The sequence below is a fragment of the Ailuropoda melanoleuca genome, chromosome X, assembly GCF_002007445.2.
Source record: "Ailuropoda melanoleuca isolate Jingjing chromosome X, ASM200744v2, whole genome shotgun sequence".
Taxonomy (NCBI): domain Eukaryota; kingdom Metazoa; phylum Chordata; class Mammalia; order Carnivora; family Ursidae; genus Ailuropoda; species Ailuropoda melanoleuca.
Window position 1 is genome coordinate 50000451 of NC_048238.1, and position 22803 is coordinate 50023253.

General features: G+C 37.3%; 1 protein-coding gene across 8 annotated transcripts in view; it reads right to left on the reverse strand.

Annotated features, from left to right (window-relative positions):
• OPHN1 (oligophrenin 1) overlaps nucleotides 1-22803 on the reverse strand; it is a 569682-nt gene that overhangs the window by 349701 nt on the left and 197178 nt on the right. For all 8 annotated transcript variants that reach the window (XR_004622535.1, XR_004622536.1, XM_034650021.1 and 5 more), the window contains exons 4-5: nucleotides 10743-10804; nucleotides 5024-5095 (exon numbers count right to left, since the gene is read on the reverse strand). Coding sequence is in view for 6 of the 8 variants with exons in the window: in XM_034650021.1 (XP_034505912.1) it covers nucleotides 5024-5095; nucleotides 10743-10804 (134 nt within the window). In the remaining 2 variants the exon portion in view is untranslated. The remainder of the gene's footprint in view (nucleotides 1-5023; nucleotides 5096-10742; nucleotides 10805-22803) is intronic.

Genomic DNA, 22803 nt, shown 5'->3' on the forward strand with positions numbered 1-22803 from the left:
AATGGATGAAAGACCTCAATGTGAGACAGGAATCCATCAAAATCCTAGAGGAGAACATAGGCAGCAACATCTTTGACATCGGCCACAGTAACTTTTTTCATTACACATCTTCAAAGGCAAGAGAAACAAAAGATAAAATGAACTTGTGGGACTTCATGAGGATAAAAAGCTTCTGCACAGCCAAGGAAACAGGCAAAAAAACTAAGAGGCAGCCCACGGAATGAGAGAAGATATTTGCAAATGACTCTACAGATAAAAGAGTGGTATCCAAGTTCTACAAAGAACTTCTCAAACTCAACACACAAGAAACAAATAAATCATAAAATGGGAAGAAGATATGAAAAGACACTTTTCTAATGAAGACATACAAATGGCTAACAGACAAATGAAAATATGTTCAAAATTATTAACCATCAGCGAAATTCAAATAAAAACCACACTGAGATACCACCTTACGCCAGTTAGAATGGCAAAAATTGACAAGGGAGGAAACAACAATCGTTGGAGAGGATGAGGAGAAAGGGGATCCCTCTTACATTGTTGGTGGGAATGCAAGATTGTATAGCCTCTTTGGAAAACAGTGTGGAGGTCTCTTAAAAAGTTAAAAATTGAGCTAACCTATGATCCAGCCATTGCACTGTTGGGTATTTACCCCAAAGATACAGACGTAGTGAAGAGAAGGGCCATATGCATCCCAATGCTCATCGCAGCATTGTACAAAATAGCTAAATCGTGGGAGGAGCCGAGATGCCCTTCAACAGATGACTGGGTTAAGAAGATGTAGTCCATATATACAGTGGAATATTACTCAGCCATCAAAAAGAATGATTTCTCAACATTTGCTGCAACATGGACGGGACTGGAGGAGATAATGCTAAGTGAAATAAGTCAAGCAGAGAAAGACAATTATCATATGATTTCTCTCATCTATGGAACATAAGAACTAGGAAGATTGGTAGGAGAAGAAAGGGATAAAGAAATAGGGGGTAATCAGAAGGGGCAATGAAGCATGAGAGACTATGGACTCTGAGAAACAAAGTGAGGGCTTCAGAGGGGAGGGGGTTGGGGGAATGGGATGGGCTGGTGATGGGTAGTAAGGGGGGGCCGTATTGCATGGTGCACTGGGTGTTATACGCAACTCATGAATCATCAAAGTTTACATCAGGAACTGGGGATGTACTATATGGTGACTAACATAATATAATAAAAAACATTGTTATTATCAGAAAGAACTAAGGATGTACTTTATGGTGACTAACATATCATAATAAAAAATAATAAAAATAATAATAAAGTACACTGACACATTTTAAAAAGGAAGTACAAACTTCCAGTTACTAAAAAATTCAATTGTAATTACTTTGTCTATTTCAGTCTACCAAATAGAAATTTAATGCAAGCCATATCTATAATTTTTACCTTTCTAGTAATCATATTAAAAAAGGAAAAAGAAACAGGCGAAATTGCCTTCAGTGATCATCTTTTTTTATCCACTTTATCGAAAAGAGCACCATTTTAACATGTGATCAATATAAAATATTAATGATATTTTACACTTTTCACACTATCGTCAAAATCTAGCACATATTTTACATTTATAGCACAGTAAATTTTGACTAGCCAACTTCTACTACTGAATAGGTGCACATTTAATTACCCTTAGAATCTCACACTGAAGATTAGATTAAGAATTATTGGTCCACTGTTTTGTTGTACATATGAGAATACTGAGGCCAAGGGAGAAGTGTTATCTCTCATAAAGTGAAATTAGCCCCAGACTTACAATCAAAAGAAATAAATTCAAAACCAAGCTCTGCCACTTCCTCGTTGAATGACTTTAGACACTACACCTCACTGAATCTTACTGTCCTCAGCAGTAAAAAAGGGACAATAAATTCTATTTCACAAGGTTCAAATGAGAATACGCATTTATATTTGTAAGGGCCTAGCAAAGCATATACCACTACCAGTTAAGTCACAGAGCCTACTAGCAGCAGTGCTGGTTGTTATCAGTCTGGGCCTAACCAAAAGATAAAAACCACTATATAGAATTATTAAACTACAAATTTATTCAAATAAAAAAAACTATAATACATAAGGTAATTCTTTACAGTACCCTGAGGCTGAGGGGAGGCACCCAAGGAAGGTCAAATTTGGAAGGGGCTCCAAACTCATTGGAAAAGCTGTAATTTAAGCAGAGAAGTTAGCTTATATTGGTTTGGCCTTGTGGTCTAGGGTCACTAGTTAAGCAGGGGGCAACTCTCCAGAGTGCAGGTGGGGAGCAATCAGCAACCAGTGGAGTAGAAATAGAGAGAGAATGGGAACCTTTAGGTTACCAATAAGCCTTGCAGGACCAGCCTGCCTCAGAAGGAACCCCCTAAGGAGCAAGCAGGCTGTATGAGGGCTGGCAGAGGTAGCAGGGAGCAGCAGCTCTGTTATAAAGCTTCTGTCAGCAGGTGGGAGAGGTGTGGGGCCTACATAGGGAAGCTGGGGGACAAAACAAGTGGGGAGGCCTTCAGGGACAGACCTACATTGAGAGACCTGCAGATAACTTATTGCCAGGCCAGGCAGAGGCTTCAGAGGCACTGAGGAGCCACGTATTCTGGATGTGTGGCTGGGCCCGCGCCCCACCAGATAGCTCACTCCCTCTCTACTGACCCCCACTTTGCAGCAGTTGGAAATTTCAGGAGAACCCCATCCTCCTGCAGTATCCCTCCAGCACCCTCTACTGAGAAAGCTTAACAGCTTCATCATTGTAAAGGAAAGATGCTTAAAGGAACTCTGTCCATTTTCACAGAACAGGTATTGAGAATTACTCAGCCACCAGAAAGAACAATTACCCAATATCTGCAGCAACATGGACGGGACTGGAGGAGATTATGGTAAGTGAAATAAGTCAAGCAGAGAAAGACAATTATCATATGGTTTCACTCATTTATGGAACATAAGAAATAGCAGGGAGATTGGTAGGAGAAGGAAAGGAAAGAATGAAGGGGGGGTAAACAGAAGGGGGAATGAACCATGAGAGACTATGGACTCTGGGAAACAAACTGAGGGCTTCAGAGGGGAGGGGGTGGGGGATTGGGATAGGCCGGTGATGGGTAGTAAGGAGGGCACATATTGCATGGTGCACTGGGTGTTATACGCAAATAATAATCATGGAACATTACATCAAAAACTAACGATATACTGTATGGTGACTAATATAACATAATAAAAAATTATTACTTAAAAAAAAAGAACAGGTATTGAGAAGTGTTGGAACTGATAGGCAATAATTTGAAAACACACAGGGGTAGACCAGAAGCTGCATTTTCTAGTTCTTAGTTCACTCCTCTATTACCTTAAATTTTACTACCAGGATAATTCTAGATACTTTCTTGGAAAAAGCACTCACACTGAAAGTTGGTCACTCTCCTTTTAGGTGTGCAAGTTGACCCTAGAGTAAAGAAGTAGGGAAAAAAAGACTGATAGGAATATAAGAATGTAATCTTTCTGAGTCTCAGTTTCTTCATTGAGATAATGGATATTATACATTGCAATTCAGAGGTTTGCTGTAAGAATTAAGGAAGACAACATATGTCAAATCCTCAGCACAGGCCTGGGACATAGGAAATAGAGAAAAGAAATTTGTTTCCTTTCCCTCAGATGACATGAGGTCAACCACTGTAGCACACTCTTACTTTCCTTTTTCCTAATCTCATCCAGGAGTGAAAGTAGACTAACTGTGAGGATTTTCACATTATCTGTCCTTCTTCATATTCTTTATTCATTCTTATGTAACAACTGTCATGTCACTTACCTATTTTCATACCACACTTGTGATTTAAGAGGTTCTTCCCTCCTTCAGTTGTATATTTTCCTAATTAAGTATTTATGTTAATGAGATTCCAGATATATCAAGTAGAATCCAGAATTGCTGGGCTATGCAGATTAACTTATTTAGTCTGAATATCAGTCATTCATATAATGCCCAGGTCAAGCTGACTGATTACATCCAGCAGTGACATCACATCCACTAATCTCGTCTTTCCTCTTTCCCCTCTGACCTTGCTACCTTCAGTCCAAACTGCTTGTCACAATATTCCAGATAATAACCAGATGGTGTGTTCTCAGTCCTTTTTAGGACCAGATGCTAGGCTAAAATACTGCATTTAGTTCTGGAAGACCATCTGGTTACATGTTGCATACATATTGGATTTCACAGAATAAGTCTATATCTAGCTGAAAAGAATAAATTTGACAATTTTTCATAACTCTTTATGAGACCGTAGGGAATCAGATCCATGAGTGGTCAAGCTGGAAATAATCTGAGATTATCTGGCACAGTGCTGTTCAGTAAGAATTTCTACAATAATGGAAGTGTTCTATGTCTGTGCAATCCAACACAGTAGCTACTAGCCACATGTGGGTACCAAGCACTTGAAAGGTGACTAGCATGACTGAGAAACTGAGTTGTTAATTTAATTTTATTTATATAGCTATGGATACCATACTGGACAGCAAGTATCTACATAGTATGGCTTAATGGAAAGAATGTGGGATTTGAAGCTAAAAACAAAACAAAACAAACAAACAAAAACCCTAAAGTCTAAATGCTGGCTACTGTCACTAACTATATAACTTTGGTCAGGTTTTTTTTATCTTGCCCAAACCTTATTTGCCTCATTTGTAAAATGTGGAAAATACCAGAACCTCACACAATTATTGTGATTAGAGAATGAACATAAATTTAGCATGTAGCCCAGTGCTTAGCAAGCACATAGTAAGTGCCCTTTAAACAATGCCTATTATTATCAAGCTCCTCATTTTCCAGATGGAGAAACTGAAGCTCCAAAAAGAGAAGAGACTTGCCCACAGTTGCCCAGCTACTTGGAAATAGCGAGGAGCCAACTCCAGATATTCCCACTTTTTTTGAATGAATTCCCTTATATATGAACCCTCCTAACCGCTAAAGAGTGAAGAGTGGTAACCCAAACTACTCAGCTATGAAAAACATCTTATACATTTGAAGAAAATGTACCTTGGTGAAGCCTATTTGCTCCTTCCGAAAATTTTCCAGGGGTTTAATCAGCAAATCACTAGCATTGTGTACCTAGAAAAAAAGGAAGAACACACAAAACAACTTTCAGTTAACAAAGGATCAGATTTGAGTTTCCTTGTTACTAAGGCATTACCCCGTAATACATCAACATGCAAAATGTAAATTGATTTCTGTTTTTTTCTTCATTGTTGTTACTGTCTTTTTTCCATATTGGTCTCTTAAAATCAAATGTTTCAAGAGGAAATGAGAGAAGAGACAATACGGGGCATTTCTCTGTAACTTACTTGTAGTCTGATCTGAATTTTTAATCGAAATATCTATAGTCATGTCCAGAAACAGATACAGGGGGCCTGAAGTATATGTGGAAAAGAGGAAGAGAATGCAAAATGCATGAAAATACCAATTGCACCAAGTGCAAACCATTTCATGGGAAGCAACTGAGTTAGCAGTAATAGCATTAGGATAAATCCCAGGATAAATTGTTTCCAGTCCTGCCACCATGTGTCATAAAATCAGAACATTTTCTTCAGAACTTGAGAGTCTATTACAGCATCACAGAGAACACTGGATCAGGCCTTCAAATTACCTACATTTACTCCAAAGCTGATAAAAACAGACTGTCCAAGAATGAAAAATATTGACAATAATATTGTTCTAGAGATATAAAAACGCCATTTGCAAACTGGACCCCTTGCTCAGTGGGCAGGCAGAGATACACAAAGCTTTGTGTTCATATAAACCTCTTGAAAGATGGCATCTGTCCAAGGCAACAAGTAGGGTTGGTTTTCTTCAGTGGTATGAATCAGCTGTATATTAATGGAGGACCTAAGAGAATACATCTAAAGAGCTGGATTTTAGGATCCATTGCACTGATTTTGATATAAGACAGGGAAATGAGGTACTGCCTTCTTTGTCAAGTGAGATATAAAGTGTCAGTAAAACAAGATACATCTTCATAACAAAAGTAGGAAAAAAGAGTAGAAAGCCAGTTTTTTTCATTGCCAACTCTGTTATTTTTTTTTCATAATAATATTTTTTATTATATTATGTTAGTCACCATACAGTACATCCCTGGTTTCTTATGTAAAGTTCCATGATTCATTAGTTGCGTATAACACCCAGTGCACCATGCAATACGTGCCCTCCTTACTACCCATCACCAGCCTATCCCATTCCCCCACCCCCCTCCCCTCTGAGGCCCTCAGTTTGTTTCTCATAGTCCATAGTCTCTCATGCTTCATTCCCCCTTCTGATTACCCTCCCTTTCTTTATCCCTTTCTTCTCCTACCGATCTTCCTAGTTCTTATGTTCCATAGATGAGAGAAACCATATGATAATTGTCTTTCTCTGCTTGACTTATTTCACTTAGTTTTGACCAGTCCTGTGTTCTCCAGATTAAAAAGCAGTTTTTAAACTACCACCAAAATGCATGCTAAGTTGGGGTATTAGTACATATTTTTTAATCTGTGTCCTGCAGGCACTTTGGGTCTCCTCTTTTGTGTCCACGTATGATTCAGAGTTCAACTAAATAGCCAAACTCTCATCCAATCAAAGCTCTACCAGAAGCCCTAGTACCAAAAATAAGGACACCAGTGATTCTCCTTGACCAAAAATAAGAATTCTTCCATTAAAAGTACTAGCCCAATTAAGGAGGGCACGTAATGTGATGAGCACTGGGTGTTATATGCAACTGATGAATCATTGAACACTACATCAGAAATGAAAGATGTACTATATGTTGGCTAACAGAATTTAAATGAAAAAAAAAATACTAGCCCATCTCTCTGGCCAACACAATCTACAGTTCTATGTGCTGTGGGTTATGTGATATCAAGTTTGTGTACATAGCTGGAAACAAATTATGTCATTAGTGTCATAGATCCAGTACAAAGAGTCATTTTTCTTCTCTCCTTTTGTGGAAGTTTTAAAACATGTCCACAAATTTTGTGACACATCCCCCATTGAGAGGTGAGGTCTCTGTCCCCTCTACCTTTAATATGAGTGGGTTTATTACTTCTTTGAACCAATAGAGTATAGCAGAAGTGACACTGTGATTTCTCAAACTAGGTCATAAAAGGCCAGCAACTTCCACCTGGTTCTCTTGGAAAACTCCCCCTGGGGAGCCCTGAGCCACTCTATAAGAAATTGGACTACCTGAGACTACCAACCTAGAGAGGCCAAATATACACATTCTGGTCAAAAGTCCAGCTGAGCCCAGCCTTCCAGCCATTCCAGTGAGGTGCCTGATAGGCGAGCAAAGCTGCCTCAATCCACCTCCCAGGTGAATACTACCACATGAAGCAGAACTACCCAGCTCACCCCTGCCTGAATTCCTGACCCACAATATAATGAGATAAAATTAAATGGTTTTAGTTTAAGTCACTATGTTTTAGAATAGGTTGCTATGCAGCAATAGATAATTAGAAAAACTATTTCCACTTTCACAAAGGTAACACACACAAAGTGGTTACCTGGGACACACTGAAGAAGTTTGCTTTTGAATAAGAAGTGAACATGCCATCCCTAAGGAGAGTAGTATGTGTCAAATCTCTATGTGGACATTCAGCTGAGCCCTTGCGTACACAGGCAACCCAAGGATGGCACAGTTGCCAGTTTCTATGTTTCAAAGGGGATTTTCTTGTATAAGCAGGAGTGCCAGCAACTTCTTACACAGGGTCCATAAGGCCACTGTTTTTTGTATGTTTGGCCCTGTCTCTGTCTAGAAAACTAGTACATGATTCACTAAAATTGGAGGCCATGGTTCTCCCTTGATCACATTGATTATACTGCTCTCAGTCTCCTACAACACAAATATGTACTCTGAGCCATTTCCTCTCTTTGACACTCGATGGTTATTATACTACTTTCTGCCAGAACACAGAGATAGTGATGTAGGAAAAGATCACACGTAAGTTTTACTCTTTTTTTTTTCATTTTGTTTTATCCTTAAATCCCTTAGAAGTCTAGCAACTATCCAAAAGAGCCCTTTTAATTAAACATGATCTTTATTCCCCTTTCTGATCACTGCATCCATTTCATAAGCTCTCTAGCAGAAAAGCTACTACCTGCTATCTCAGGGTAGAACCTCCAGCATAAGTGACACTCTAAACACAGTGAGTTTAGCTAATCACGTTCCTATTGCATGAATCCCAATGAACACTAGATAGGGCATTTAGCAGATTAGAGATGGTACTCGATCCAGCAGTGTAGGATTGTTCATGAATCTTTGATGGTTAGCTAATCACCAAAAGAAGTCATTGAGGATATACTGCTTGAAATAGTATGGGTCTCTTTAAGTCATTCTTCACAGTCCTCAAAGACAGACCTTGCACATTGCTAATAGGATCCCCTTCAGAGTCAGAAAGACACCTAGGAAAGCCAATGTTAATCATACAGGAAGTCTGTTATCAAGACTTTTCAAGGCCAGCTTCTGAGGTAATACAACATCCCATGGGGTACTATTTAAGAACAGCACAGTTGGAATGCTCTCCCTCAATTCTTTCCTCCATAATTCCTTCCACAATTTAACTTCATTTACAAGAATGACTAGATATTTGCAATTATCACAGGCTAGAGCTGTGAACTTCTTTCCTGTTTGAAAGCTTCTTTTGGCCTCTTCTTATAGAAGGATCAAAAGCTGTGTAACACCTCCCAGATAATCCATATTGGGCTTAGGAGTCCTTTTACCACAGTTCTAGGAAAAGGGAGAGGTACAGTCAAGCAATGAATTCCTGCCATGTTGTGAAAGGCCCTCATTGAGCCTAACCTTCACAGCATTCCAAGAATTAAATGGGAAATGGGGAGCCTACACTCAATACGTGACTGAAGAGTTGTGGGGACAAAGGGGCACAACATAATGAAAGACAGAGGGAAATGAGTCAGCCCTATGGAAAAGAGCCAGCAAGAAGGGTGAGAAAAACAATATCTCAAAAGATGAGTCCTACTTTAATATTTTAGAGCTTTGTAATTGGGTAAATAAAAGAGATCAAGAAACAACTAGGGCTGAAGAGGAGTACAGCTGAGCTTTCTAGTAGTATATGAATGAAATGGAGTTGAATGCCTTTGAGATCAACATTGGCAATAGTCCACAAACCCTTCAGGCAGAAGAAAACATTTAGTAGAGCATAGATTAGCTGGGGGGCCATCTACCCGACTCCAGAGAAATTACCCATATTGGTCTCTCCTTAATATCCTTAGAAGAAGTCTCTTAAACTGAAAAAATTCCCAAGTCAAATTTCCATAAGCTGGATCTTGGGAGTAACAAAAGTTAACTACAAACAAAACTCGCTTAATAAGTGTTTTTTGCCATGTATAGAACACTTTCTTATTCATTATATCACTTAGCGTTCTTACAACAACCTTGGGAAGTGGGGATTATTTTCCTCATTATACATATGAAAAAAGAGAGAACAGTGAAAGACCATGATTCCTTTGAAATCAACAATTAGTGGCACTGCCATTATTAGAACCTAAGTCTCTACTTCCCCTACCTCCAAGTCCTGCCTTCAATCCCACTTCCCTAGGAGCTTAGATGAAATGGTAGCAGTATTCTCAGAAGCCAGTATCACACTGTTGAAAAGGATGAGTAATGACAGATTAAAGAACTCTGACTACTGAATAAATAGACTTAACAAAACTGAACTGCCCACAGGAAGTCATCCTATCAAGAAAGGGAAGGTAGACCTCTCATTGCCTTCTACAAACGTTCCAACATCACCCTCATAACCCTAATAAAAATAAATATTGACCAACCTAGGTACTTCTACATTTAAGTCCAAATAGGTCTGGGGTGGGGCTGAGGACCTGCATTTCTAACAATTTCCCAGGTGACACTGGTACTGCAGGTCTAGGGACCACACAAAAAGATTATTTTTAAAGCTGCTAAAATAGAGTTCACCAAAAAAATGAAATACCTAGGAATATATCTAATAAAATATGTAAAAGATCTATGTAAGGAAACTGCAAAACTCTGATGAGTTTTGAAAGAAATCAAAGAAGCATTAAATAAATGGAAATATAATCCATGTTCATAAATAGGAGGATAATATTTTTAGGATTCCGTTTATCCCAACTTGATCTATAGATTCAATATAATCCTGATCAAAATCCCAGCAATTTATTCTGTGAGTACTGACAAACTGATTCTAAAGTTCTTACCTAACATTAAGTCTTACTAGAAAGCTACAGTAATCAAAACTGATGAAAGGGGTTATGTTAAAATCTCTCTGTACTTTCCACTCAGTGTTTTTGTAAAACTAAAACTGCACTAAAAAAACTGCTCTATTAATTTAGGAAATAGACTTACTAAGGAAAAGTCTTCACACAGAATTAAATAAAACAATTCTATGTCAAATATAAATAAAGTCTATATTATTATTTCTATGAGCAGAGAAACAGATAAATAAATGAATAATTTAAGCACAATAAGGGCCACAATTTCTTTCCACATGTTCAATAGCCCAGTTTAATGTCCCTTGAAACCACTTCTCGCTGATAGGAACAGGAATGGAATTTCCACACTAATTTCTCTCTACCTAATGCTAAACTCCCAGGGTAAAAGCATGAAATAGAATAACCAGATCTACCTCCTAAAGATCTTTACTGTTCTAAACAGCCATGAGACAGAAACTGAAATAACAAAGTATCAATCAGCCAATCAGCCAAGATATCACTTAGAGGCCCAGTGTTAGTGACCTACCATCATCATCCTCTCATTTTCTACTTCGTTGAGCAATTCGGCAAATTCCTTGAAGGATTCAGCTAGGACAGAATAAAAGATAAACCAAATTAATCAGAATACTTGATACGGAAGTGGGCAGAGATCTGACTGGTATAAGTTAGGCACCAGGGCTCCAAGCCGTCCTGGACACTAGAGGAAGGCATCAAACCTAAGGCCAATAAGAGAACGTGTTCAATGTCTGTTGAATGCTTCTTTTCTTTTGTTCTTTCTTTCTTTTCTTTTCTTTTTTCCCCCCAATTCCACTACCCAATAGATTTTTTTCCCTTCAGTTTTATTGAGATATAATTGACATACAACACTAAGTTTAAGGATATGATTTATTCTCTTGGCAACTTTCAAATATACCACATAGCCATGCTAATTACAGTCACCATATTGTACATTACATCCTCAGTTTTTATTTATCTTATAACTGGAAGTTTGTACCTTTTGATTACTTTCACTCAGTTACCCCAGCCACCAGAAATCTGATTACTTTTTCTATGAGTTTGTTTTTTAGGTTCCACATATAAGTGAGATCGTATGTCTTTTTTTTTATTTATTTCACTTAGCATAATACCATAAAGATCCATTCACATTGTCACAAATGGCAGAATATCCTATTTTATGGCTGAATAGTATCCCAGTAGGTATGTAGCTGTATATATATACACACACACACGTATATGTATGTATACCAAATATATACCACAACTTTGTTATCCATTCATCTATCAATGAACACTTGTTTCCATGTCTTGGCTATTATATATAATGCTGCAATGAACACAAGAGGGAAGATATCTCTGCAACATAGTGGTTTAATTTCCTTTGGATAATTAATTCCCAAGTGTGGAATTGCTGGATCATAAGGTAATTCTATTTTCAGTTTTTTGAGGGACCTCCATTCTATTTTCCACAGTAGCTGCACCAATTTACGTTCCTTCCAAAAGTTACAAAGGTTCCTTTTTCTCCACATCCTCGCCAGCATTTGTCATCTCTTGTCTTTTTGATGAAACCCATTCTAACAATATCTCATTGTGGTTTTAATTGCATTTCCCTTATGATTAGTGATGTTAAGCAAGTTTCATGTACCTCTTGGCTATTTTAATATCTTCTTTGGAAAAATGTCGATTCAAGTCCTTTCCCCATTTTTAATTGGATTATTTTGGGGTTTTGTTTGTTTATTTTCCTATTGAGTTTTCACAGTTGTTTATATGTTTTGGCTATTAACCACTACCAGATAGACGATTTGCAAATATTTTCTCCCATTCCATAGGTTACCTTTTGATTTTGTTGATTGTTTCCTTGGCTGTGCACAAGAATTTTAGTTTGATGTAGTCCCTCTTGTTGATTTTTTTATGTTGTTGCTTGTCCTTTGCTGTCGTATCAAAAAAATTGCCAAGACCATATCAAGAAGCTTTTTCTCTATGTTTTCTTCTAGGAATTTTATCATTTCAGGTCTTACATTTAAGTCTGATCCACTTCAAGTTAACTTTAAGATTGGAATCTACTATCATTCTTCTACATGTGAATATCTAGCTTTCCCAGCACCAGACTGTCTTTTCCCTACTGTATAATCTTGTCTCCTTTATCTTAGATTAACTGACAATATAAGCCTGGGTTTATTTCAGTGCTCGTTATTCTGTTCCACTGATCTACATACCTGTTTTTGTGCCAGTACCATACGGTTTTGATTACTACATCTTTGCAGTATAATTTGAAATCAGGGAGCATGATGCCTCTAGCTTTGCTCTTCTTTCTCAAGACTGCTTTGACTATTCGGGGTCTTTTGTGGTTTCACACAAATTTTAAGATTATTTGTTCTAGTCTGTGAAAGATGCTGATAGTATTTTGAGAGGGATTGCATTCAATTTGTAGATTGCCTTCGGCAGTATGGACATTTTAAAATATTAATTCTTCCAATCCATGAGAACTATATCTTTCCATTTATTTGTGTAGTCTTCAATTTCTGTCATCAATGTCTTATAGTTTTCAGAGTATCTCTTTCACCATCTTGGTTAAATTTATTCCTAAATATTTTGGTTATGATGCTCTTGTAAATAAAATCATTTTCTTTATTTCTTTTTCAGATAATTTTTGGTTTTTTTTCTTTTAACTTTTTATCCCCTTCACCCATTTCTTTCACCCCTTACCCCACATTTTCCTGGTGAAATCTTTAGGGCTTTCTCTATATAAAATCAAACAGAGAATTTTTGCAACCATATTCATCAGGGATATCCGTCTGTAATTCTCCTTTTTCATGGGGTCTTTGCCTGGTTTGGGGATCAAGGTAATACTGGCCTCATAGAGTGAGTTTGGTAGTTTTCCTTCTGTTTCTATTTTTTTGAAACAGCTTCAGGAGAATAGGTATGATTTCTTCATTGAATGTTTGGTAGATTTCCCCGGGGAATCCGTCAGGCCCTGGACTCTTGTATTTGGGGAGGTTTTTGATCACTGCTTCAATCTCTTCATAATTAATCGGTCTGTTTAAACAATCAATTTCTTCCTGTTTCAGTCTTGGTACGTTATAGGTTTCCAGGAAGGCATCCATTTCTTCCAGGTTGTTTAATTTATTGGCATAAAGTCGTTGATCCTGCCAATTTCATTGGTATTGCTCGTGATCTCTCCCCATTCATAATTTTACTAATTTGGGTCCTTTCTCTATTCTTTTGAATAAGTCTGGCCAGTGGCTTATCGATCTTATTTATTCTTTCAAAGACAGCTTCTAGTTTTGTTCATCTGCTCTACCGTACTCCTGGTCTCTTTTTTTTTTCCATAATAATATTTTTATTATATTATGCTATTCACCATACACTACATCCCTGGTTTTTGATGTAAAGTTCGATGATTCATTACTTGCATGTAACACCCAGTGCACCATGCAATACGTGCCCTCCTTACTACCCATCACNTCCCATTCCCCCACCCCCTCCCCTCTGAAGCCCTCAGTTTGTTTCTCAGAGTCCATAGTCTCTCATGCTTCATTCCCCCTTCTGATTACCCCCTCATTCATTATCCCTTTCTTCTCCTACCGATCTTCCTAGTTCTTATGTTCCATAGATGAGAGAAACCATATGATAATTGTCTTTCTCTGCTTGACTTATTTCACTTAGCATTATCTCCTCCAGTGCCGCCTCGTGCTCCTGGTTTCTAATTCATTGATCTCTGCTCTAATCTTGATCAACTGCTACACTACAAAGCTGTGATCACAACAACAGCATGGTAATGGCACAAAAACAGACACATAGACCAATGGAACAGAATAGAGAACCCAGAAATGGACCCTCGGCTCTATGGGCAACTAATCTTTGACAAAGCAGGAAAAAACATCCAGTGGAAAAAAAGACAGTCTCTTCAATAAATGGTGCTGGGAAAATTGGACAGCTACATGCAAAAGAATGAAACTTGACCACTCTCTCACACCATACACAAAAATAAACTCCAAATGGATGAAAGACCTCAATGTGAGACAGGAATCCATCAAAATCATAGAGGAGAACACAGGCTGTAACCTCTTTGACATCGGCCACAGCAACTTCTTTCATGACACATCTCCAAAGGCAAGAGGAGCAAAAGAAAAAATGAACTCGTGGGACTTCATCAAGATAAAAAGCTTCTGCGCAGCCAAGGAAACAGTCAAAAAAACTAAGAGGCAGCCCATGGAATGGGAGAAGATATCTGCAAAGGACACTACAGATAAAAGACTGGTATCCAAGATCTACAAAGAACTTCTCAAACTCAATACACGAGAAACAAATAAACAAATCATAAAATGGGCAGAAGATATGAACAGACACTTTTCCAATGAAGACATACAAATGGCTAACAGACACATGAATATATGTTCAAAATCATTAGCCATCAGGGAAATTCAAATAAAAACCACACTGAAATACCACCTTATGCCAGTTAGAATGGCAAAAATGGACAAGGTAAGAAAAAACAAATGTTGGAGAGGATGTGGAGAAAGGGGATCCCTCTTACACTGTTGGTGGGAATGCAAGTTGGTACAGCCACTTTGGAAAACAGTGTGAGGTCCCTCAAAAAGTTAAAAATTCTACTACCCTATGATCCAGAAATTGCACTACTGGGTATTTACCCCAAAGATATAGATGTAGTGAAGAGAAGGGCCATATGCACCCCAATGCTCATAGCAGCATTGTCGACAATAGCAAAATTGTGGAAGGAGCTGAGATGCCCTTCAACAGATGAATGGATAAAGAAGATGTGGGCCATATATACAATGGAATATTACTCAGCCATCAGAAAGAACGATTACCCAACATTTGCAGCAACATGGACGGGACTGGAGGAGATTATGCTAAGTGAAAGAAGCCAAGCAGAGAAAGACAATTATCATATGGTTTCACTCGTTTATGGAACATAAGGAATAGCAGTGAGATCATCAGGAGAAGGAAAGGAAAAATGAAGAGAAGGACATCAGAGGGGGAGATGAACCATGAGAGACTATGGACTCCAGGAAACAAACTGAGGGCTTCAGAGGGGAGGGGGTGTGGGGGAATGGACTAGCCCGGTGATGGGTATTAAGGAGAGCACGTATTGCATGGAGCACTGGGTGTTATATGCAAACAATGAATCATGGAACACTACATCAAAAACTAAGGATGTACTGTATGATGACTAACATAATAAAAAATTATTATTTAAAAAAGTAAATAAATAAAATACAAAAAAAGAAACAGATAATTCTACCAGTTTCTTTCCAATTCTGATGCCTTTTATTTCTTTTTCTTACCTAATTAATCTGGCTAGGAATTCCAGTACAATGCTAAGTAGCAGTCGTGAGTGGGCACATTAGTCTTGTTCTTGATTTTAGAAGGAAAGCTTTGGAACTTTCACCGCTGAGTAGGATCTTAGCTACGGGTTGTCACATATTGCCTCAGTTATGTTGAGGTACATTCCTTCTATACCTAATTTGTTGAGCGTTTTTATCATGAACAGATATTAAATTTTGTCAAATTTTGGTGTTTCTTTACTTATTATTTTTATTGGTGGTTAACCATAATATAATTAGTTTATATTTGTTTTGTTTGCATTAGCATTATGAAAGATTCATTTCAGGATACCTTTAATTACTGAAGTGCCCTAACATATTTAAAATGTAAAAATTTCATTTGTAAAAATTTCCAAACTTTCCAACTTTCCAAAAAAAGTCTATTTTGTTGAGTAAGGTACTCCTATAGCCCTGACTTATGAGTGAACTATAACAATTAGATGACGCCTTTATTTAGTCTTGATGACCTAAGTCCAGCATTTAGGTCCTGCAGTGCAGTTATTTTGAAACTAATCTCTTTACCCCACCATTTTAAACATATTATTTCATTTTACATTATTTTCATCATGATAAGTGTATTCTTTAATCCCAAGACTTATTTCACCAACCCCTCCACACTCCTCCCTCTGGTAACCAACAGTTTGTACTCTATAATTAATAGTCTGTTTCTTGGTTTGTTTCTCTCTCTCTCTTTTTCCTTTGCTTGATTGTTTTCTTTCTTAAATTCCACACATATGAGTGAGATCATATGGTATTTGTCTTTATCTGACTTATTTCACTTAGCAATACACTCTGTAGCTCGACCCATGTCATTGCAATTGGGAAGATTTTCTTCTTTTTTTGACTGAATAATATCCCATTTTAGACAGATAGTTTATAGATAGATAGATAGATAGATAGATAGATAGATAGATAGATATAGATAAAATATTAATACACATACACACCATATCTTCTTTATCCATTCACCTATCAATGGACACTTGGGCTGCTTCCGTAATTTGACTATGGTAAATAATGCTGCTATAAACATAGGGGGGCATATAACCCTTTGAATTAGTGTTTTTGTATTTTAAGTGTAGACATCCAGTAGTGCAATTACTGGATTATAGGGTAGTTCTATTTTTAATTTTTTGAGGCACCTCCATACTGTTCTCTACAGTGGATGTACCAATTTGCTTTCCCACCAACAGTGCAAGAGGATTCCTCTTTCTCCACACCTTCATAAACACTTATTTTTCTTGTGTTTTTTTTTTTTATTTTAGCCATTCTGACAGGAGTGCGGTGATATCTCATTGTAGTTTTGATTTGCATTTTCATGATAATGACGGATGTTGAGCAACTGTTCACATGTTTGTTGGCCATATTTATGTCTTCTTTGGAAAAATATCTGTTCATGTCTTCTGCCCATTTTTGATTGGATTATTTGTTCTTTGCGGATTGAGCTGTAGAAGTTCTTTATATATTTTGTATACTAACCATTTATTGGATATGCTGTTTGCAAATATCCTCTTCCATTTGGTAGGTTGCCTATAGTTTTGTTGATTACTTCCTTTGCTGTGCAGAAACTTATTTTAATGTAGTCTCAACAGCTTATTTTTGCTTTTATCTATGTTGCTTCAGGAGACATATCTAGAAAAACATTGCTACAGCTGATGTCAGAGACATTGCTGTCTGTGCTCTCTTTAATGGTTTTTATGGTTTCAGGTCTTACATTTAGGTCTTTAATCTAATTTGAATTTATTTTTGTGTATGGTGAAAGAAAGTAGCCCAGTTTCATTCTTTCGCATATTCCTGTCCAGTTTTCCCAAACACAATTTGGTGATAACACTGTCTTTTCTCTGATTGGATATTCTTTCCTCTTTTGTCAAAGATTAACTGACCATATAATAATGGGTTAACTTCTGGGTTTTCTGTTCTGTTCCATTGACCTATGTGTCTATTTTTATGCCAGTATCATACTGTTTTGATTATTATAGCTTTGTAATATAACTTGAAATCTGAAATTTCAATACCTCCAGTTTTATTTTTCTTTTTCAAGACTGCTTTGGCTGTTTGAGGTCTTTTGTGATTCAATTCCATACAAATTTTAAGATTGTTTGTTCTAGTTCTGTGAAAAATGGTGTTGGTATTTTGATAAGGATTGCATTAAATCTGTAGGTTGCTTTCTGTAGTATAGACATTTTAACAATATTTGTTCTTCAAACCTATCAGCATGAAATGTCTTTCCATTTATTTCTGTTGTTTTCAATTTCTTTCATCAGTGTTTTATGGTTTTCAGAATATAGGTCTTTCACCTCTTTGGTTACGTTTATGCCTTGATATTTTATTGTTTTTGGTGCAACCGTGAATGGGATTGATTCCTTCATTTCTCTTTCTGTTGTTTCATTACTAATGTATAGGAATGTGACAGATTTCTGTACATTGATTTTGTATCCTGCAACCTTACTGAATTCCTTTATCAGTTTTAGTAGTTTCTTGGTAGAGTCTTTAGGGTCTTCGATATTGAGTATCATGTCATCTGAAAATAGTGACATCTTCACTTCTTCCTTACCAATTTGGATGCCTTTTATTTCCTTATGTTGTCTAATTGCTGTGGCTAAGACTTCAGTACCGTGTTGAATAAAAGTGGCGAGTGGATATCCTTGTCTTCTTCCTGACCTTAGGGGAAAAGTTCTCAGTTTTTCACCATCAAGTGTGATATCGGTTGTGTGTTTTTCATATAAGGCCTTTATTATGTTGAGGTATGTTCCCTCTAGACCTACCTCGCAAAGGGATTTTATCATGAATGGATATTGTACTTTGTCAAATGCTTTTTCTGTATCTATTGAAATGATCATATGGTTCGTATCCTTTCTCTTATTGATGTGATGTATCACATTGATTGTTTTGCAAATATTGAACTACCTTGCATCCCAGAAATAAATCCCACTTAATCATGGTGTATGATTTTTAATACATTGTTTGATTTGGTTTGATGATATTTTGTTGAGGATTTTTGCATCTATATTCATGAGAGATATTGGCCTATAGTTTTCTTTTTTATGGTATCTTTATCTGGTTTTGGTATCAGGGTGATACTGGCCTCATAGAATGAAGTCTTCCTTCCTCTTGCATTTTTTGGAATAGTTTGAGAAGAACAGGCCTTAACTCTTCTTTAAATATTAGATAGAATTAGCCTATGAATTCTGGTCCTGGCCTTTTGCTTTTGAGAGTTATCACATGGCTTTTCTGCATCAGTTGAAATGATCATTGATTTTTACCTTTCATTCTATTAATCTAATATAACAGATTTATTGATCTGCATTTGTTGAACCATCTTTGTACCCCAGGGATGAATCCTACTTGATCCTGGTATATGCTCCTTCCATATGTTTCTGAATTCTGTTTTCTAATATTTTGTTGAGAATTTTTACATCTGTATTCATCAGGAATATTGGCCTGTGGTTTTCTGTGAGTTCTTTCATAGCTAATATTTAATTTAATCCTCACAGGCATCCTTAGGAGTAGCTAGGACTCCTCTCACTTCATAGGCAGCAAAATGATTAGGGGTGGGGCAACAGGTTTGCTGCATTAAAAAAAAAAAAAAAAAAAGAAGAGCTAAAATCTTGAGACCTGAGTTTGAATCCCTGCTCTACTACTTACCAACCTAGACAAATTTCTCAATTTAGCCCTTCCTTGCCTCAATTTCTCCACCTGTAAAATGAGGATATTAGTCACTCTTACATCCGAGTAGTTATAGAGATATAATTGAATAATGATTGCCAACAGATTTCATAAAGATTGAGTGTTTTTTCTTGTTTTTAGAAGCACTATGGCTGTGGCGCCTGGGTAGCACAGCGGTTAAGCGTCTGCCTTCAGCTCAGGGCGTGATCTCGGCGTTATGGGATCGAGTCCCACATCAGGCTCCTCCGCTATGAACCTGCTTCTTCCTCTCCCACTCCCCCTGCTTGTGTTCCCTCTCTCGCTGGCTGTCTCTATCTCTGTCGAATAAATAAATAAAATCTTTTAAAAAAATTAAAAAATAAATAAAAAATAAAAAATAAATTAAAAAAAGCAGCACTATGGCTGAGTAAAAAGCACATTTGACTTAGTAGCTGTGACCTTTGACAAGTCACTCAAATTCTGTGAGACCAACTTTCCTTGCCTAGAAATAATAATTCCTATCTCACAGGGTTATTTGATGATTAAACAAGATAACATCAAGCATAGCTCCCAGAACACATGATAATGATTCAATAAACATTAGTTCTGTTCCTTCTTTGATTTAAGGCAGTGATACTTGACACTGGCTACACATTAGAATCATCTGGGTAGCTGAGATACTAATGCCACCCCCCTTCCCATTTAGGTCCAGATTCACTTGCTAAGTGTCAGATAGCTTGATTGGTACAATACAATTGCAGTGGTGAACACTCAAAGGCTGAGTCAGAAAATAAAGCTTAACTACCTGAGAGTATATTCTTACACTGAAATAAAATAAAAATGAATGAACAAAACAAAGTAACAATAATAAAACTATGTTGTGTAGTACAGAGAGCATTAAGACCCAGGTACTCTTTTGTTTCTATTTTGTGTTCTTATTATCATGTTTAACTACCAGGTTTCTGTCCTAATTTTATCAGAATTTGGACATTAGCTCCAAAAACAACAAGGTAAACATCTTGTTGCACAGTAACAGAAGGAACGCAGATGGTCTTATCCAACTCTTCATGCAATGCTTCAAACTCTGAGGAACTATCCAATCTCTGCTCACACACTTCCAGTGACAGTAGTGATGCCCAACTTGTCTTATTGTGCCCAGGACTGCCACAGTTATGAAACTGGAAGCCCTTTATTCCATGAAAATCCCAAGTCCTAGTTTGCCCAGTAGTGTAAGTCACCTAAATGACAGGGCTCACTCTCTCCTAAGGCAGGCCATTCCTTGCTTTCATGATGTCTTTATTTAAATCTCCTTCCTTTAAATATTAAGATAAATTTCATCTCCCTGCATTCTGGTTTTGTTTTTCCTCAGGTTCCTGAAGAGTTTTTGTGGGATTATAGATAAGAAAGGCATGTGACATGATAGATATATCTATTATTAGGGCGATAGATAGAGGATTCTATTTTAGGGGACAGCTTAGTGAAATAAAAAGAGCATGATTTTGAGAGAGAGAGAGCGGGGCTTGCAGCCACATTTTATCATCTTCTTGGTGTACAACTTTTGATAAGCGAACTTAACTGATTTTCAGTTGCCTCACTTGTCAAAGAGGCATAATATGTCTATCTGACCACATTGTTACAAAAACTAAATCAAGGACTTCTAGTACTATGTTGAATAATAATGGCGAGAGTGGGCATCCTTGTCGTGTTCCTGATCTTAAGGGAAAGGCTTCCAGCTATATTTGCTGTAACATGGATGGGACTGGAGGAGATAATGCTAAGTGAAATAAGTCAAGCAGAGAAAGACAATTATCACATGGTTTCACTCATTTGTGGAACATAAGAAGTAGGAAGACCCGTAGGAGAAGAAAGGGAAGAAGAAAGGGGGGGGTAAACATAAGGGGGAATGAAGCATGAGAGACTTTGGACTCTGGGAAACAAACTGAGGGCTTCAGAGGGGAGGGAGGTGGGGGAATGAGACTGGCTAGTGATGGGTATTAAGGAGGGCACGTATTGCATGGTGCACTGGGTGTTATACTCAAGTAATGAATCATGGAACTTTACATCAAAAACTAGGGATGTACTGTATGGTGACTAACATAATATAATAAAAAATATTATTATTAAAAAAAACTAAATCAGAAAATAAATGTAAAATGCCAACACATAGTAGGCAATAAAACTTACACTTCTCCCCCATCCCAACTCTACTCTTCTACTGCCAGTTCTGCCACCTACTGGCAGGGTGACTGGGCAAGTAACTTCTTCCCGGACTTCATGGTCTTCACATATAAAAAGAAAGATGAGTTAAATTGTCTTTAGTGTCCCTTCAATTTCTGGTAACTATTATTTTAAAGTTCACAACTTCTCACTAGAAACAGAAAGTATATTCTCAAATGGTATCTGAATTAAAGAAAACATACTGAAAGCCTAGAAAGTAAATATAGTCATATTAATATTTTTTAATCAAAAATAGATTTCCCTTCCCAAGAGAATGGGACAACTAATCCAGAATTCCTAGTGCCAAAGAAACTAAGTTCTGGGTCAATCCAGGTCACCAGACAATGACATTCTTTTCTTCTGAGGATCAAGTTGCTCCACATACCCAGGGAGGACACCTTCGGAAACACTGCAAATTAAAAGCTCAAGCTCAACATAAAGAAAAAAAAATACCTCAATCAGGAAGAGTAAATAGGAAAAAAATGGAAATGTTCTCTGACCTCCTGTCCCCAAATACTGTATGCTACTGTGATAATCAATAAAGGGAAACCTAACTAAAGTGAACTCGGGATGCTAGGAGGAAGGGCTGGAAGGGGGAAGGCATACCACTCAATGCCAATTAAGGGACGAATCATCAATTACAGACCCCTAAGAGAAGAATCCCCAGCAGAAAAGAATCATGAATTAAAGGCCCCAAAAGGGAAAGATGTACATTGTATCTCCTACAGATATCAACTACCCCTGCAACTCAGACAAGGAGAAACAATCATCACCCTAAACTCTTGATTTTTTCCAGTGGACTTTAACAACCCCTCTCAGTTTCCTTCTTCTCCATAAAATAATGTTTCTTTCATCTGCTTATTGAACTTGCCTATAATTTTGCCATAACTTCCTTGTCCCGAATTGTAATTATCTCTTATTCCCAAATAAACCCATTTTTGCTGGTAAAATAACTGACTATTTCATTTTAAAGATTAATACTACAAAAGGAGTCAGGGAGATTTTTTTCTTATTCTAGCATTTTTCCAGGCAAGATTGGTGTGCCTCTAAAAGAAATGAGATGCATATCATATTGAAACATTTAAAGGAAAAGGTAAATTTCCTGAAACATAAATGGATAAAGCCCTTTGGCTGACAGCTTAATACTCACAGTAACTTTATTAGGGATATGTAATTATCCCTAAATCGAAAATGAGAATACGAAGGCTCACAGAAGCTAAGCAACTTGTTCAAGGTCACAAAGGAAATAAATCACAATCCTACATATCAAATTCTGACCTGTCTTGCTGCCAGAGCTAAGGTCTTTCTACTGTCACACTGCCCACAACTCTCCAGGTAGAGATAAGCGAAGATTCAGTTACTAAATACCATCTGAATAGA